The 16781-nt window shown below is 40.7% G+C and overlaps 1 protein-coding gene across 5 annotated transcripts in view; it reads right to left on the bottom strand.

Annotated features, from left to right (window-relative positions):
• The window catches only part of pcgf5b (polycomb group ring finger 5b), a 201792-nt gene that overhangs the window by 73977 nt on the left and 111034 nt on the right, over window positions 1-16781 (bottom strand). For all 5 annotated transcript variants that reach the window (XM_041209351.1, XM_041209355.1, XM_041209352.1 and 2 more), the window contains exon 4: window positions 1476-1531. In XM_041209351.1, the coding sequence (XP_041065285.1) occupies window positions 1476-1531 (56 nt within the window). The remainder of the gene's footprint in view (window positions 1-1475; window positions 1532-16781) is intronic.

Below are 16781 nucleotides of genomic sequence, written 5' to 3'. Positions count from 1 at the left end.
TAAGTGCTGGCCTTGTCAGCAATGCATGCATCCCATCAACAAATAACCTGAGATCTTGCTCTTCCCTTCTGCATCAACTTTTATGTGACTTTGAGTAATGAATTCAAGTTTTGTACTGTAAAAATGCACAACTTTCTCGGGTACCATTAATCAGGACTTCACATTTATTAGTACCCATTTTTTTTGTCAGTGAACTTTTGGAAGCTCGTTTTAACCTGGAATCAAGACTTAGATAGTAATAAACACATGATGACGGTCAATTTCTCTTGTTCATTAGTTCACAAACTACTTTTTTCAAAAGTTAACAAAAAGAGGAAAACGTGTCCTTTGGAACCAAATTTGCTGTTAAAAGGTTTCCACAAAACATTTTACATTTTTTTTTGTCAGTTATAGCAATAATTTTCACACCCACAGAAGAAATCAAGAATGTGGCCTTTACACCTAAATTTTTATTTTTAAATGGATGTTGGCTTTGATTTCTGAAGTAGAACGCAGTATCATCATTCAAAATAAAGGCAAAATACTACAGATGCTGGAAATCTGGAACAAAAACAAAAAATGCTGGAAAAATTCAGCAGGTCTGACAGCATTTGTGGAGTGAAAGATGGAGTTAACGTTTCGAGCCCGTTTGACTCTTCTTCAGAGCTAAAGGGAAATTTAAATGTGGACTCGAAACATTAACTCTTGTTTTTCTCTTCACAGATATCATTATTCAAAAACCAGGCTATGCATGGCTCAGTAAGAAAACATAACCATATTCAATTCAACACAGCAAATTTTCCTTTCAGCAACCACAGATTTAAATCACAATCTGCAAAGGAATTATTTATGGCTGACAAATTATTATTGACAAAACAGATTTGGTTGACTGCCCTGCCCACCCCGGGAGCTTTGCCTCAGCGCGGTGTGGCATGGGTTTGTACAAGTTATTCCTCAGACCATCAACTCCCAAGCTCAGCTGTGCCTTCAAGAGAGAATTGAGCAGAGGCCAAGAATTTTTCTGTGGAAAAGTTTGAAAAAAAATCAAGAAGAGAGACTGAGTCCCAATCCTGTGCATTTCCCAATGTGCAATATTCGCAGAAGCCTGTCAGCGTTACGTGCTCAGGTAAGAACATGGGCATGTACGTCAAGTGCAAGTGAAAGTGAGAAATATATATTAATTTTAAAAATCCTTTGGAAAATATTTATTAACCAGGATGATTGATTGATGGGCTATTCATTAGAGGAACAAAAATAAAATCCAAACCAACCATTGTCTACACAGCATACTTTAAAACAGCTGTCAGTTAACATTATAAATACTGATACTAAAACTGTGACTAACAATTATGCAAAATTACATTTTCAGAAGTATTTCTATTCACCAGATTATGTAAAGTTAGAACCTTTAACTGATTAGGTATTTAACAGCTTTTAATAGGACTGGGTCTATTAAATATTAGACTGAACACTAAAGAATGAGTCGGTTCACTTACTTTCTTTAAGACCAGGCACCAGCTTAAATATAATTTCTTCTAGTGTATTGTCCAACCTTGAAAACACAGATTCAGAGAAGATCACAGTTGGTTCAAGAAACAGTTGTACAACATACAAACGTGTCAATCAAAGTTAATAAAAAATGTTCATGTACAATAATTCAGTTAAAAAGAATACACAATAGACCTAAGTTTCCTCTCCTGGTGCGTATATATCTGGCCAGTGTCAGGACACACAAGTCTATTTTGACTGGATAACATTGAACTACACAATAACTGCATTACACATTCTACTAACCTTCTGCTTCTTTGTACAGTTTTGGGTATAGCAAACTTCAGACAAGTGGTATATCAATTTTTAGGGTGAGGAAGAGAGGGGGAAGAGGCTTTACCATCTATTGACCTTCTTTACTTCTGTGGCTCTATTTTGTACTAAATCTAAGTTCATGTGCTTCAGAGCAAGGGAGTAATCCATGTCCATACATCAGTAAGTCGCTCACTTCAAATGCTGATATACCTGGATGTTGAGTTGCACGTATTGGGCTGTAATCATGTACAATCCATTATATCATGAAAGAGGTTATTCTGTTTTGTCAAAAATCTTAGTTAGGCCGACATGGACATCGCTGGCTAGGCCAAAATATTTTTTCCCATCCTTAATTGTCCTTATGAAGATGGTAGTGAGCTGCTTTCTTGAACCGCAGCAGTCCATGTGGTGTAGATGCTGTTAGGAAGGGAATTCCAGGACCTTAACAGCAAAGGAATGGCAACATCATTTCAAGTCACGATGGTGTGTGGCTTGGAGGGGAACTAGCAGGTGATGATGTTTCCGTGCATTTGCGGCTCTTGTCCTTTTAGGTGGTAAAGATTATGGAAGGTTGGAAGGTGCCATTGAAGGACATTGGGCAATTTGCTCCGATATTTGATACATGTGCTTCCGTCGTGGAGCTGTTGTTTTGCTGTTCTTAAGGAGTCTTTTGACCTGATGTATAATGACATCACAACATGTTTTGGACAGTTTAGATGGACCAGCTCGCCTTTTCCTGTCTGACATTCTTGTACATGTATATGTCTCTTCTGCTGTCTATCAATGGAGCCATCTTATTCATAGCACCCACTAGTTTATTCTCTAATCCCGTAAGAGTTTCTGCACCAATGCCTGTCAGAAATGATGATTGCATCTCAATATCAAAAATTAAATTAATTATTATTGCATTAGGGCAAATATATTGAATATTTGTTGATTTATATTTTCTCAAGAGCCATGAATCTCATCATTCTAGATATTATTTAGTAAGATTCTATGAAGCCTTGATGCCAATAAAAGTATTGATGAGAAATCATCAAATCCATTTCACACATGACTGGTCACATGAGTTAGCAAACCACTGTCAACATTCACAGGAAGACCAAAAAAAATACAAACTCAACCATGTGAAATTGGTAGATGAGTTTAGTCAGTCAACCTCAGGATGACACAATCCCTCCCATATACATATTTCTCCCTCATCCCAACAGCAGAAAAGGACTTAAATAGATAGGTTTCGTTAGTCAGTAATTGGATAATTAACAACAGTCTGCTTAGAGAAACCATGTTATGCATTACAATTATTTTCTTCATCATTTTCTTTTATGATGAACAAATAAATATGGAGTCTTTTATAATGCCACAAATGGAAGGATCATAGAACTCACAAGTGATAACGCTACAAGTAAACTATGAGAGTCATTTCCTTGTGGAATTTTCTAGTCAGGCACTGAATAGTCCAAATAAATAATAACATTAAATTGGTACAAAAGCATTTTTGATTTAGAAAAACTTCTAATTGAAGAGGTTGCTTTACTACCTCTCAGTAAGTTAGGTAGTAATAGGGGTATTTAAAGATTTCACAGCAAATCTTCTAAGAAACAATTTAATAAATTGGCTTTAAATAAATATTATGCATTTTAACTTGTCTTTTGCATAACTGGAAATATTGTTGGAGTCAGAAAGGTTAAAAACTTTAAGGTATACGAAAACATTAACTGGTTCCCTGGTCAACTTGAAACTTATTAAACCTCAATCTTGATTTAGGTTATTTTCAAACAGCTGCCAGAGAAACCACTGAAAGTAGTCTGCCTATAAGTTATTCCAGAAGAAATTTCATATTCACCACATAAATGAAATTACAAGGATCAATTCACCCACTGGTTAAGTTGGCAGGTAGGGCGCTGCCACATTTTCACAGCAATGTGTGATTTTTGTCTGACTTCTGTTGCCATTGCCAACTGATTCAGACAATGTCTCAAGCAGTTTCATGTGAAACTTGACATATAGCACCTGACAATAAACATGTTTGTCATCCATTAACAAATAGCTGGAACAAACTTTTAGAGCGGTAGTACAGTGGGTTAAACACATATGGAGTATCACCTGTATTTAACAGAACACAGTTATCCGTCTCATGCCTGCCTGCACGTGGGCATTTTGAACTACCTTACCCTGATAACAAAATTGAAGGTGCTACTTCCAATACTTGCACACACATATTGCACGCTCCATATGCATTTCCCCATTATGATCATTATAGAAAGCATATTCCAAAGTGCGTTGCAGTTCAAATATGCTATTTTGATGCTAAATAGGCCCTTTCAAAAACTGCTACAGAAAAAATATACTAATTGAAAAGGAATGTTCATGGAAACAAATATTGCAATGAGAAAATCCTTTATGGCAAACTGCATAGTGTAACTGCGCAATTTGTTAGTTTACCTCAAAGTAATCTATGTTACTTGGCAGATAGGTTTCCAAGATTATTTTAAAATGCAAGTACTTTAATTATTGGTTTATTCTTTCCTTCTGCCTCAGAAAAAATAAAATTCTGACTATTTACATGATTATAAAAATACTTTTACTCCCTGTGGTTATTTGTAGCTCTTGCTGTAGCCGTCGCTGGCAGAAAGATGCATCTGGGTGAATTTTCCCGAGGCTGAGTCTGCAATGAGTGATTTACGTTTTCCCAGTATTTTACTGCATATGGTGAGTATACAGGCAGGGCAAGAGGACTAGGCAGGCAGTGCAGGAATCTCCTATGGCTATTCCCCTACAGAGAGACCAAACGTAAACTGGGCGACCGCTTTGCAGAACACCTGCGGTCTGTCCACAAGAATGACCCAAACCTCCCCGTCGCTTGCCATTTTAACACTCCACCCTGCTCTCTTGCCCACATGTCTGTCCTTGGCTTGCTGCATTGTTCCAGTGAAGCCCAACGCAAACTGGAGGAACAACACCTCATCTTCCGACTAGGCACTTTACAGCCTTCCGGACTGAATATTGAATTCAACAACTTTATGTCTTGAGCTCACTCCTCCATCCCCACCCACTTTCTGTTTCCCCCTTCCTTTTGTTTTTTCCAATAAATTATATAGATTTTTCTTTTCCAACCTATTTCCATTAGTTTTAAATATTTTTAAATCTTTTATGCTCTCCCCACCCCCGCTAGAGCTATACCTTGAGTGCCCTACCATCCATTCTTAATTAGCACATTATTTTAGATAATATCACCAACTTTAACACCTATGTGTTCTTTTGTTCTGTTGTTTGTGACATCTTTTGATGATCTGCTTCTATTACTGCTTGTTTGTCCCTACAACCACACCAACCTCCTCCACTTCTCTCTCTCCCCCACCACCCAAACCACCCCCCCACCCCCCCAACACACCTTAAACCAGCTTATATTTCACCCCTTTCTTGGACTCACTCAAGTTCTGTCGAAGGGTCATGAGGACTCGAAACGTCAACTCTTTTCTTCTCCGCCGATGCTGCCAGACCCACTGAGTTTTTCCAGGTAATTCTGTTTTTGTTTTGGATTTCCAGCATCCGCAGTTTTTTTGTTTTTATGCCGCTTTGAATACTGCTGGGGGGGAAATGGCCTCTCTGGAGAAAGCAGCAACAGCCAAATTCGTTGCACCACGGTTGGCTCTGCTGCACAGGGGAGGAGTAAAAAATGTGGGAATGCAATAGTTGTTGGGGATTCAATTGTAAAGCAAATACACAGGCGTTTCTGTGGCTGCAAACGAGACTCCAGGATGGTATGTTGCCTCCCTGATGCTAGGGTCAAGGATGTCTCAGAGCGGCTACAGGACATTCTGAAGGAGGAGGGTGAACAGCCAGTGGTCGTGGTACACATTGCTGCAATAGACATAGGTAATAAAAAGGGATGAGGTCTTAAAAGCAGAATATTGGGAGTTAGGATGTAGGTTGAAAAGTAGGACCTCAAAGGAAGTGATCTCAGGATTACTACCAGTGCCACATGCTAGTCAGACTAGAAATAGCAGGATATAGCGGATGAATACGTGGCTGAAGAGATGGTGTGAGGGGGAGGGTTTCAGATTTCTGGGACATTGGGACCGGTTCTGGGGGAGGTGGGACAAATACAAACTGGATGGGTTACAGCTGGGCAGGACCAGGACTGATGTCCTAGGGGGAATATTTGCTAGAGTGGTTGGAGAGGGTTTAAACTAAAATGGCAGGGGGAATGGGAACCTATGCAAGGAGTCAGAGTAGGGGGAATCAAGGACAAGAACAAAAGACAAAAAGGGCAATAAGAAAAGTGATAGGCAGAGAAATCGAGGGCAAGAATCAAACAGGGCCTCAGTGAAAAATAGTGGGAACAGGACAAGTAATGTTAAAAAGACAAGCCTTAAGGCTCTGTGCCTTAATGCGAGGAGCATTCGCAATAAAGTGGATGAATTAACCACGCAAATAGATATATACAGGTATGATATTCGGGAATACAGAGACATGGCTGCAGGGTGACCAGGGATGGGAACTGACCATCCAGAGGTATTCAGTATTTAGGAAGGACAGAGAAAAAGGAAGAGGCAGTGGAGTTGCATTGCTGTTTAAAGAGGAAATTAACGCAATAATGAGGAAAGATATTAGCTCCGATGATGTGGAATCTGTATGGGTAGAGCTGAGAAACGCTAAGAGCCAAAAAAACATTAGTGGGGGTTGTACATTGACCTCCAAACTGTAGTGGTGATGTTGGGATCAACCCTCCAAACTCAACAAACACGGCGACTAGGCCGAATAGGCATTAAACAGGAAATTAGAGATGCATGCAATAAAGGAACACCTGTAATTATGGATGACTTTGATCTGCATATAGATTGGGCAAATCAAATTAGTAACAATACCGTAGAGGAGGAATTCCTGGAGTACATACGGGATATTTTTCTGGACCAATACGTTGAGGAGCCAACTAGAGAACAGGCCATCCTAAACTGGGTATTGTGTAACGAGAAAGGAATAATTGGCAATCTAGCTGTGCGAGGCCCCTTGGGGATGAGCGATCCTAATATGACCGAATTCTTCATCAAGATGGGGAGTGACGTAGTTGATTCTGAGACTAAGGTCCTGAACTTAATGAAGGAAACTATAATAGTATGAGGAGCGAGTTGGCTATGATGGACTGGGAAACGTTACTTAAAGGGATGACGGTGGATAGGAATGGCAAACATTCAAAGAGCGCATGGGTGAATTGCAACAATTGGTTATTCCTGTCTGGTGCAAAAGTAAAACAGGAAAGGTGGCCAAACCATGGCTTACAAGGGAAATTAGAAGTAGTATTAGATCTAAGGAAGAGGCAGAAAAATTAGCTAAAAAAGACAGCAGACCTGAGGATTGGGAGCAGTTTAGAATTCAGCAGAGGAGGACCAAGGGATTGATTAAGAAGGGGAAAATAGAGTACGAGAGAGAGCTTGTGGGAACATAAAAAACTGACTGTAAAAGTTTCTACAGACATGAGAGGAGAAAAAGATTGGTGAAGACAAATGTATGTCCCTTACAGTCAGAAACAGGGGAATTTAAAATGAGGAACAAAGAAATGGCTGACCAACTAAATACATACTTTGGTTCTGTCTTCACAAAGGAGGACACAAATAACACACCAGAAATGTTGGGAACACAGTGTTTAATGAGAGGGAGGAACTGAAAGAAATCAGTATTAGTAGGAAAATGGTGTTGGGGCAACTGATGGGATTGAAGGCCGATAAATCCCCAGGGCCTGATAATCTACATCCCAGAGTGCTTAAGGAAGTGGCCCTAGAAATAGTGGACGCATTGGTGGTCATCTTCCGAGATTCTATAGACTCTGGAAAGTTCCTACAGATTGGAGGGTCGCTAATGTTACCCCACTATTTAAAAAGGAAGGTAGAGAGAAAACAGGGAATTATAGACCAGTCAGCCTGACGTCGGTAGTTGGGAAAATTCTAGAGTCCATTATAAAAGATTTAATGGCTGAGCACTTGGAAAACAGTGGCAGAATCGGACAGAGTCAGTATGGATTTATGAAAGGGGATTCATGCTTGACAAATCTACTGGAATTTTTCGAGGATGTAACTAGTAGAGTTGATCAGGGGGAGCCAGTGGATGTGGTTTATTTGGACTTTCAGAAGGCTTTCGACAAAGGCCCACATAAGAGATTGGCACATAAAATTAAAGTGCATGGGATTGGGAGTAGTGTAATAAGATAAATTGAAAACTGGTTGGCAGACAGGAAACAAAGAGTAGGAATAAACGGGTCTTTTTCCGAATGGCAGGCAGTGACTAATGACCCCAGCAATTCACAATATATATTAATGGTTTAGATGAGGGAGCTAAGTGTAATATCTCCAAATTTGCAGATGCCACAAAGCTGGGTGGGAAGGTGAGCTGTGAGGAGGATGCAGAGATGCTTCAGTGTGATTTGGAGAAGCTGAGTGAGTGGGCAAATGCATGGCAGATGCAGTATAATGTGGATTGTTGTGAGGTTATCCACTTTGGTAGCAAAAACAAGAAGGCAGATTATTATCTGAATGGCTATAAATTGAGAGCGGGGATGTGCAACGAGACCTGGGTGTCCTCATACACCAGTCGCTGAAGGTAAGCATGCAGGTGCAGCAGGCTGTAATGAAGGCAAATGGCATGTTGGCCTTCATAGTGAGAGGATTCGAGTACAGGAGCAGGGGTGTCTTGCTGCAACAATACAGGGCCTTGGTAAGACCACACCTGGAATAGTGTGTGCAGTTTTGGTCTCCTTATCTGAGGAAGGATGTACTTGCTATAGAGGGAGTGCAGCGAAGGTTTACCAGATTGATTCCTGGGATGGCAGGACTGACAAATGAGGTGAGATTGAGGTCAGTTAGGATTATATTCGCTGGAGTTCAGAAGAATAAGGGGGGATCTCATAAAAACCTATAAAATTCTAACAGGACTAGACAGGGTAGATGCAGGAAGGATGTTCCCGATGGTGGAGGAGTCCAGAGCCAGGGTCATGGTCTGAGGATATGGGGTAGACCATTTAGAACTGAGATGAAGAGAAATTTATTTACCCAGAGAGCGGTGAGCCTGTGGAATTCGCTACCACAGAAAGTAGTTGAGGCTAAAACATTGTATGTTTTCAAGAAGGAGTTAGATATAGCTCTTGGGGCGAAAGGGATCAAAGGATATGGGGAGAAAGCAGGAGCAGGCTATTGAATTGGATGATCAGCCATGATCATAATGAATGGCGGAGCAGGCTCGAAGGGCCAGGTGGCCTACTCCTGCTCCTATTTTCTACATTTCTATGAATGAACCCTTATTTAGGCTGGCAGTACGCTCTGTTATACTTACATTCAGGCAAAGCAATGTCAGTGATTGCTATGAGGCAAAAATTACTGCAGCTTACACCACAGAAGGTAATTCATAAAGCGTCTTTGAATGTACTGAAGTAAGCTAAAAAACACATTTGTAACATTGGGCTGTTTCTACCTTCAATATGTTTAAATTCCTTGTGCTCTTTAGCTGTGCTGGGAAGATGGTTCTCAGAGCATTGTAATCTGAACAAGAAACACAAAGAGCACTGAATGCCATGAAGCAAAATATGCCTGAACTCTTCAGTAATATGCAAGAGTGCCTTACACTCAACAACAAAACAGGTTAGCTGTACTCGCTATCACATACATTTTATCATTAGCAACCACCAGAACATGCAGGTTCAACTTCAGTTTTCAGAGTTTCTGAGTTTGACTTTCACTGAATATCTGTGAGCTACATGTTTGCTGTCACGTTTTACCCGCCGGCCTCAATGGTGAGTTTTAATGCCGCATTATCCGCTTCTCACCTCATTAATTATGTAGCCATAAGAAACACACCATCTTGCTGGCGGGTGACCTCTGAATTGCCCATCACGTTGTTAACTCACCATTTCCTCACTCTGGCTGCTATATCTAAACTGCAGCCATGCACACAATTTGCAATGCTTGCAGCCCAGGGCTGCTCCAGTGAAAGCCAAGAAGAGTTCAGTGATCCATCATTAGAATGCCTTTTGGAGGCCCGCCCATGATGTCCTCCACGCCCGTTCTGGCCGCAACAGGGCCAGCAATCACACCACTCCAGGTTGAGAGGTGGTAGCAGTGGTGGTCAGTGCCGATGCTGCTCAGAAGAGGTTCCCAATCCAGCGCAGAAAGAGGACGAATGATCTCATCCGTTCCGCCAGGGTAAGGCAACCATTTCACCACTCACATGGCTATCACACATTCACTGGCATCTCACTCACTGCCACGTCAAGGGATATCACCACTCACTCTCTCACACACACCCTCCATCAGGCTTCATCTCCTCTGGAGACTGCCTCCTCATCCCTCACCATCTTGAGGCCACTTGCAGAGATCAACGACATCCACATCTCAAGAAATAATTTTTTTAAAATGCCAGCCTCAAATGCTTTCATCCAAAATGTGAAAAAGCTTAACTTAAATATGGAATGGTATGATGACAAGCAATGATTTACACATGGAAATGAAGATGAATGTCAGGCACATTGTAGCCTTTCAGTAACTGACCTATTAATGGTGTGGCATATCCATGACAGATAGCAGCCTCATCCATAACTACCACAGCCATAACACAGCATTTAAAGTAATGTGAGAGAGCAGACTTCTGGCTAACAATAAGGACAATGGATTCTTGTGGAATAACTCATGCCATCTAAGCCCTGACATATTGAAGCTGGAGAAGAGATTGGAGCCCAGGACCTCGATATCAAGTAGTGAAAGGATCCACAAAAGATATCCCTGCTGTGTCAAGAAACTTTGCCTTTGGGGCGCTGCTGCTGATAGTCCTGGAATTTCCACACAATTCGGTTAAACATTCCCACACAACTGCACAGCTAAGTTATGGACTCCTCTTGACTTGCTGACACATCTTGCATAGAAACAGGACCAGACAATATATTAGAATGTTATTTGTAAACAGTGCTTCTGGGTGACATACTGTGTGGTATGAGCGAGTTTTGATAAGCGAATCAGTAGATGAGAAAGGATAACAACTAATGGGCAGTTCAATAGACCTTAGTCTGCAGAAGGCTTTTGGCTTCACTGTTCTCTAACCCCTGGATTCTGGAGAGTGGCCTTTTCAAAGAGGTTTAAGGGATTAAAGTTACAGGTCCTCTTCCCATGCAGGTTTAGAACCTCGTTCTAAGCACTAACTTGCCCAGCAAGCTGAGATGTAATATTGAGAAATTGTAAGCTTAAGAATGCAGACACAAAAATGCTCATCATGTATTCCAGCATGTGTGTTAGTAGCTGAACATGCATCATGCAGCTACATTCTTTTAGACGCCTGCTTTGTTGACTCACCACTACAGATATTAATGAGATAAATGCTTCAGTTTTAACTAGCAGTTAGAACGTGTGTCCTAGTGCACAATGGGCATACATGTAAAGCTAAGAAAGTGTTAAATTGCTGTAAGTTAGAGTGTTTTGCATAAAGCCCCATTCGAGGTGTAAGAGATTGAGTGGAAACTAGCGTATATATTTATTTTTCCAGATACTTTGTATTGTTAGGATTCCAGCTGATGTTATAATTGGACAAGCCTGATCCCAGGGTAGAACCCAGCTTGATAGATCCTAAATTTTAATTGTTTGTTTAGATACGTTGAGAGGAGCTACTGAACAGAGTCACAGGAGTCAGCCAATGAACTTTTAACAAAAGAATAAAAAATTTATTTAACAAGAAAAGATGAACTATATCACAATACTCCTTCACCCTCAACTATCTTTGCAGATATATACAGATTTGTAAGGATAACACAAGTTACAAAAGCTATCTTATACTTTAATGTTCACAGTAAGTACACAGCCCATGCAAACCAATAGGCAACCTGTGGTCAGGCACACCACACTCTGAAACCAAGTGACAGATGCCACCTCAACCAGATGCTATGGATCTCTCAACTCCCTCAACGCACGTCATTTTATGCTCGAGCAGGTCAGGCGCGTGCCCGCCTGCCGAGCTAAAAATTGTGCCCGGTATGTGTGTGTGAGTGGGGCCTGCCTCTCTGGACCCCTGTTGCTAGGCAACAGCACAGTTTTTTTCTACTCTCACGTTTGCTTTAATTTAGCTTCAAGAGTCGTAAAACTCATTAGAAATGCAGGTATACAAACAGCTTCAGACCAGCTGTCTCCCTCAAAAATGAAACTACACCTCAGGTTTAACCTTTTAAAGTGATATTAAAACTCAACTTGACCTTTTCTTAACACACAAATACAGGAGAATAACTCAAACTTAAACTTTAAAGCTAAAACTCATTCCTAACACCAAAAAATACAAAGATAACTTACTTAAACTGTCTCTATTTCCTAACAGTATGGAGAACCATACTGTGTACTATTTATTAGCAGATTTTCATATGCTGCTAACTTTCATCTCATCTGCTCATAGATATGCCCATTATTGAATATTACACTGACTCTGGATAATTTTCTAAGTGCACACTGGTGGTGGTGCATATTGAAAAATTGAGGACTCACCATTGTACAACATGTACTGCAGTAGGATCATATTCCACACCACCAGTACATAATTACCAAATTGATGCCTTTCTACCAAATTCCCCTCCTGTGCAGTCCAGACAATTCTCTTGGGGTTGGTCCATGCCCAAAAGGTAGCCATCGTTTTGCCTACTCTTACTTTGTGAAATGGAGCAATAAAACCATTTTAGATCAAATATAAATTCTCTTTTGCATTGTACAGCAAACTTCTGTCATGTGTAGTCAATTAGCTCCCAGCTACTGGAGTAATTCAGATTAGTGTCTTCCTTTGAGTGTGCAATGTGGTGAATCCGAAAAGATCCAGCAAGGTTAGCCATTTGTATTTTTCGCAAGCGGAAGACTGTGGTACCAACACCTCAGTGCCAGGTCCAGGAAATACATTCTTATTGCCAAGCCTTCAATGTGATGATAATGTTAACTGAACAAGTTCCTGGGACTGTAAGAGTAAAAGCATGCAGTATCTGCATGTCCTACAAAGAAGGTGGGCTCTTCAATCAATGAATTAAATAATTTTTCAACTAAACCGAATAATCCGTAGATTTGAAAGAACATTCTATCTGGCAACTCTTAAATCAGTGCAAACACATTTAGCAGCACTCAAACTTCATTAGATTTTTTAAAAAATCAAACATTCACCTCAGCTAAACCACCCAGAAGTTATGAATTCCCAGTGAAATTTTAAAATAATTAAATGCAAAATTCTCACCTTGGCCATAGTAATAAAACAATAAATCCCAGATAGAGACTCCTGTAGTGTTCCATAATATAAACTTCAAATTCTTGGCAATTCCCCTTGCATAATCAGTCATGGAACTGCTAAGACGTATGATAGGTTCATACCAATTAGGTTTCAAAATCAATAGATGAACAGAAAACAGATGGTGACACTTTAATCTACCTATTCATCTATGAGAAAGTCTGGTACGGAGCAAACAGCAGCTGTTACACTTCAAAGTATCACACATGCAAGTTTGCCTCACACTTGCACACAATCAGTTCAAAGTTCATATTCAAAAAGCAAATCACACCTGAATAATCTTAAAAAGTGAGAGAAAAAATGCCATCTCTAACAGCTTCTTCAGACACGTATAATTTGGCCCACTACCTGGCCGCCTGGTATTGCCAAACTAGAAAAACTTCCTCCTCAGCAATTAGCCAGCAATAACTTCAGATTTGCTTTGCGTGGCTTTAGAAAAATAGGGCAAGTTAAACACAAATCAACCTAAGCAGCTAACTATTACAATTGACCCCAGAATCCGGATTATCCATAAATATGACAGCTATTAAAATAAAGCAAAACACAGGCAATGAATGAGCTTATTACAGCCATCTCTTATGATGCTTAAATAACTCTTTACAGAATTGGGATGGCATATTTAGGATGTGCAGCTATATGGGTTGATTTTAGAATCGGATTGTGTAAAATGCCCAGACAGCATGGAGGTCTGGTGAGCGTGCCCCCCTCCAATCCTCCTCCCTTGATATCAAGGGTGATGTACTCTACAGCTGCAGGGAAACAGGATGCTAGAGAACACAAAATTAGAAAGTACAGTATTGCACCCCCCATTCCCCTTAACGTGCTTTACACTAGGTAATGTTTAAAAACAGGAGAAGATAAATATTTGGCTATTCCACACTAGCTCCAAGCTGAACATCAAAGGGTGAAGGGCCATCAACAGATTGGCAAATGAACTTCCTGATGATGTGTGGAGTCTTTTGGCTTATCTGATAGCAAAAGGTCAGGTCAGGGTGTTGGGATATGACTGGCATAGGGTAGATGTAAGGGCATCTGGGTGGAACTGGCACAACATGTAAGTGAGACATCTAAGTGGAACTAACAGTGTAGGAGTGGAGGAGGCTAGGTAGCTCTAACAGAATAGGGGTGGGCCAACAATTGTAGCAGACATACAGTGTAAGATTTTAGCAGCTGGTGCGCCTAGTTAGGTATAAGAAAAATATATTTAGTTGTTAAATGTAGCATTCAGCTGGCCTCTTCAGTGCTTATGATGAGGGAGCAGGAGATGGGCTTCATGGAAGAGCTAAGTCCAGAAAGAGTGAAGATGGAGACGACAGAAACTACAAAGTAATGAGATTCAGGCTGGTGTGGTTGGGAGTTAGGCAGTGATTGGGTGTAGTGTGAAAAGGAGGAGCACATTGTGTGATTATTTTTGGTGTTGTCAGTTTTCTAGAGTTGTCAACATTTCAGTTTTTTGTAGATTGACATATATGTATGGTGATTAGCATTTCTATTCCTTTTCTAGCCTGGGAAAATGGTAAATTAAGCCTCCAAAGTAGACAAGCTACCTTCTTCCATTCAACTGTTTCACATACCACTAACATTGAGAAGGGTGCACCTTAGTAAGTTGAATGGAATAACTAACTACACTTAAAAACAGACTACCAAAACAAATAGATAAAAACAAAAAAACTGTGGATGCTGGAAATCCAAAACAAAAACAAAAACAGAATTACCTGGAAAAATTCAGCAGGTCTGGCAGCATCGGCGGAGAAGAAAAGAGTTGACGTTTCGAGTCCTCATGTGTTCTGTCGAAGGGTCATGAGGACTCGAAACGTCAACTCTTTTCTTCTCCGCCGATGCTGCCAGACCTGCTGAGTTTTTCCAGGTAATTCTGTTTTTGTTTTTGTTTCTACCAAAACATATCCTCTTTAGCTGACAGATGAAGATAGTGGGGGGTTAGTATAGGTATTGAAACTACAGCGATTCAGCAGGCTATTTTTCTGGAGGTTAACCCATGATGTGGTCACACACCTAAGGCCTAGGACTCTTGATGGCTGCCTCCCTGTCATTTGGGTGGGTCTCATTTAGAAAACTGCATTCCAAGTCAGTGTGCTTGGGTACAAACAACTGAATTCTCTGAACTGAGTATTTAATTTCACGTAAAAGGCTGCGTGTGTCCACATAATCCAAGTTACTAGCCGTTTCTAAAGAATGAAAACACATACAGAAGAAAGAGTACTAATTTTCGATTACTAATTTACCGAAAAATTACCATAACTCTGCAGTTCACAAGGAATTTCCTGCAGGCGTATTGGCATTACAATGTCAAGCTGCCTTTTAAGCTGATGTAAAGCTGTATGGAGCATTATAATGAAAGCATCCTCCAAGTCAAATAACAATAAATAATAGTGCCCGACTTGCACCTATTGGGCCATCCTGGCAGGCACTCCATTTTACTTTGAAGTTCACAGAGCCACTTCATATGCAGAAGTCAGAATGGAGAGTGTACTGGCCCATGACATCCAGCTACACACTTAACTTCAAGCCTGTTGTTCGTCTATTCTGAGGAATGGTAGGAGTGTGGGGGAATGAGACCTAACTATCAAATTACCTGGGTCAATTCCAATCAGTCAAGATTTTCAGTTGGTTCTTGCAAATGTTCTATTAATTGGAATTGATGGCATGTTCTGCAATGCTTAGTTTGAACTACAAACTAATTTGATAATTTTTTAATGAGAAAAGCAATTTTAAATTAACAGGTGCAAATTGTACTAAAGTAGAACTGACTCGATGTAACATAAAAGTAAAATACTACTGATGCTGGAAATCTGAAGCAAAAACAAAAATTGCTGAAAAAACTCCAGGTCTGACAGCATCTGTGGAGAGAAAGACAGAGTTAAAGTTTTGAGTCCGTATTACTCTTCTTCAGAACTAAAGAGAAGTAGAAATGTGGTGAAATATATACTGTTAAAGGGCGTGGAACAGGTGAAGCTGGATAGAAGGCCAGGGATAAGTGGCGGCAAAGGAGAGATTGCAAAAGCTGTCATAAATAGAAGGCTGAAGGGGTGTTGTTGGTGGTGATACTGGCTAAAGGAGGTGCTAATGGTGACATTAAGAGTAGAAAGCAGGGTGAGCAAGTGACAGATGGCCTGAGCGAGGGCGGGGTTGGGGGAGGGGAACGGTGTGGGAAAAATGATTGAAATAAGCTAAATTTTCAATATAATAATAGAAATAGGTGGGAGATATATATATATATATAAAAATTTAAAAGTAATTATTGAAAAAAGGGGTGAGGATGGAGGAGAGAGTTCATAATCTGAAGTTGTTGTGCTCAGTGTTAAGTGTGGAAGGCTGTAAAGTGAGGTGGAAGATGAGGTGCTGTTCCTCCAGTTTGCGTTGAACTTCACTGGAACACTGCAGCAGGCCAAGGGTGGACATGTGGGCATGAGAGCTGGGTGGTGTGTTGAAATGGTAAGCGACAGGACTGACTGACTGAAGGTGTTCCAAAAAGTGATCACCCAGTCCTGCATTTGGTCTCTCCAATGTAGAGGAAACCACACTGGGAGCAGCGAATGCAGTAGATTAAATTGAGGGAAGTGCAAGTGAAATGCTGCTTCACTTGAAAGGAGTGTTCGGACCCTAAGATGGTGAAGAGGGGGGAAGTAAAGGGGCAGGCGTTGCACCTTCTGTGATTGCATGGGAAGGTGCTGTGGTAGGGGGTTGAGGTGTAGGGG

Source organism: Carcharodon carcharias, chromosome 17 (assembly GCF_017639515.1).
Source record: "Carcharodon carcharias isolate sCarCar2 chromosome 17, sCarCar2.pri, whole genome shotgun sequence".
NCBI lineage: Eukaryota > Metazoa > Chordata > Chondrichthyes > Lamniformes > Lamnidae > Carcharodon > Carcharodon carcharias.
The sequence above is the reverse complement of the archived record's forward strand: the minus strand, read 5'-3'. Positions and strand labels throughout refer to the sequence as shown.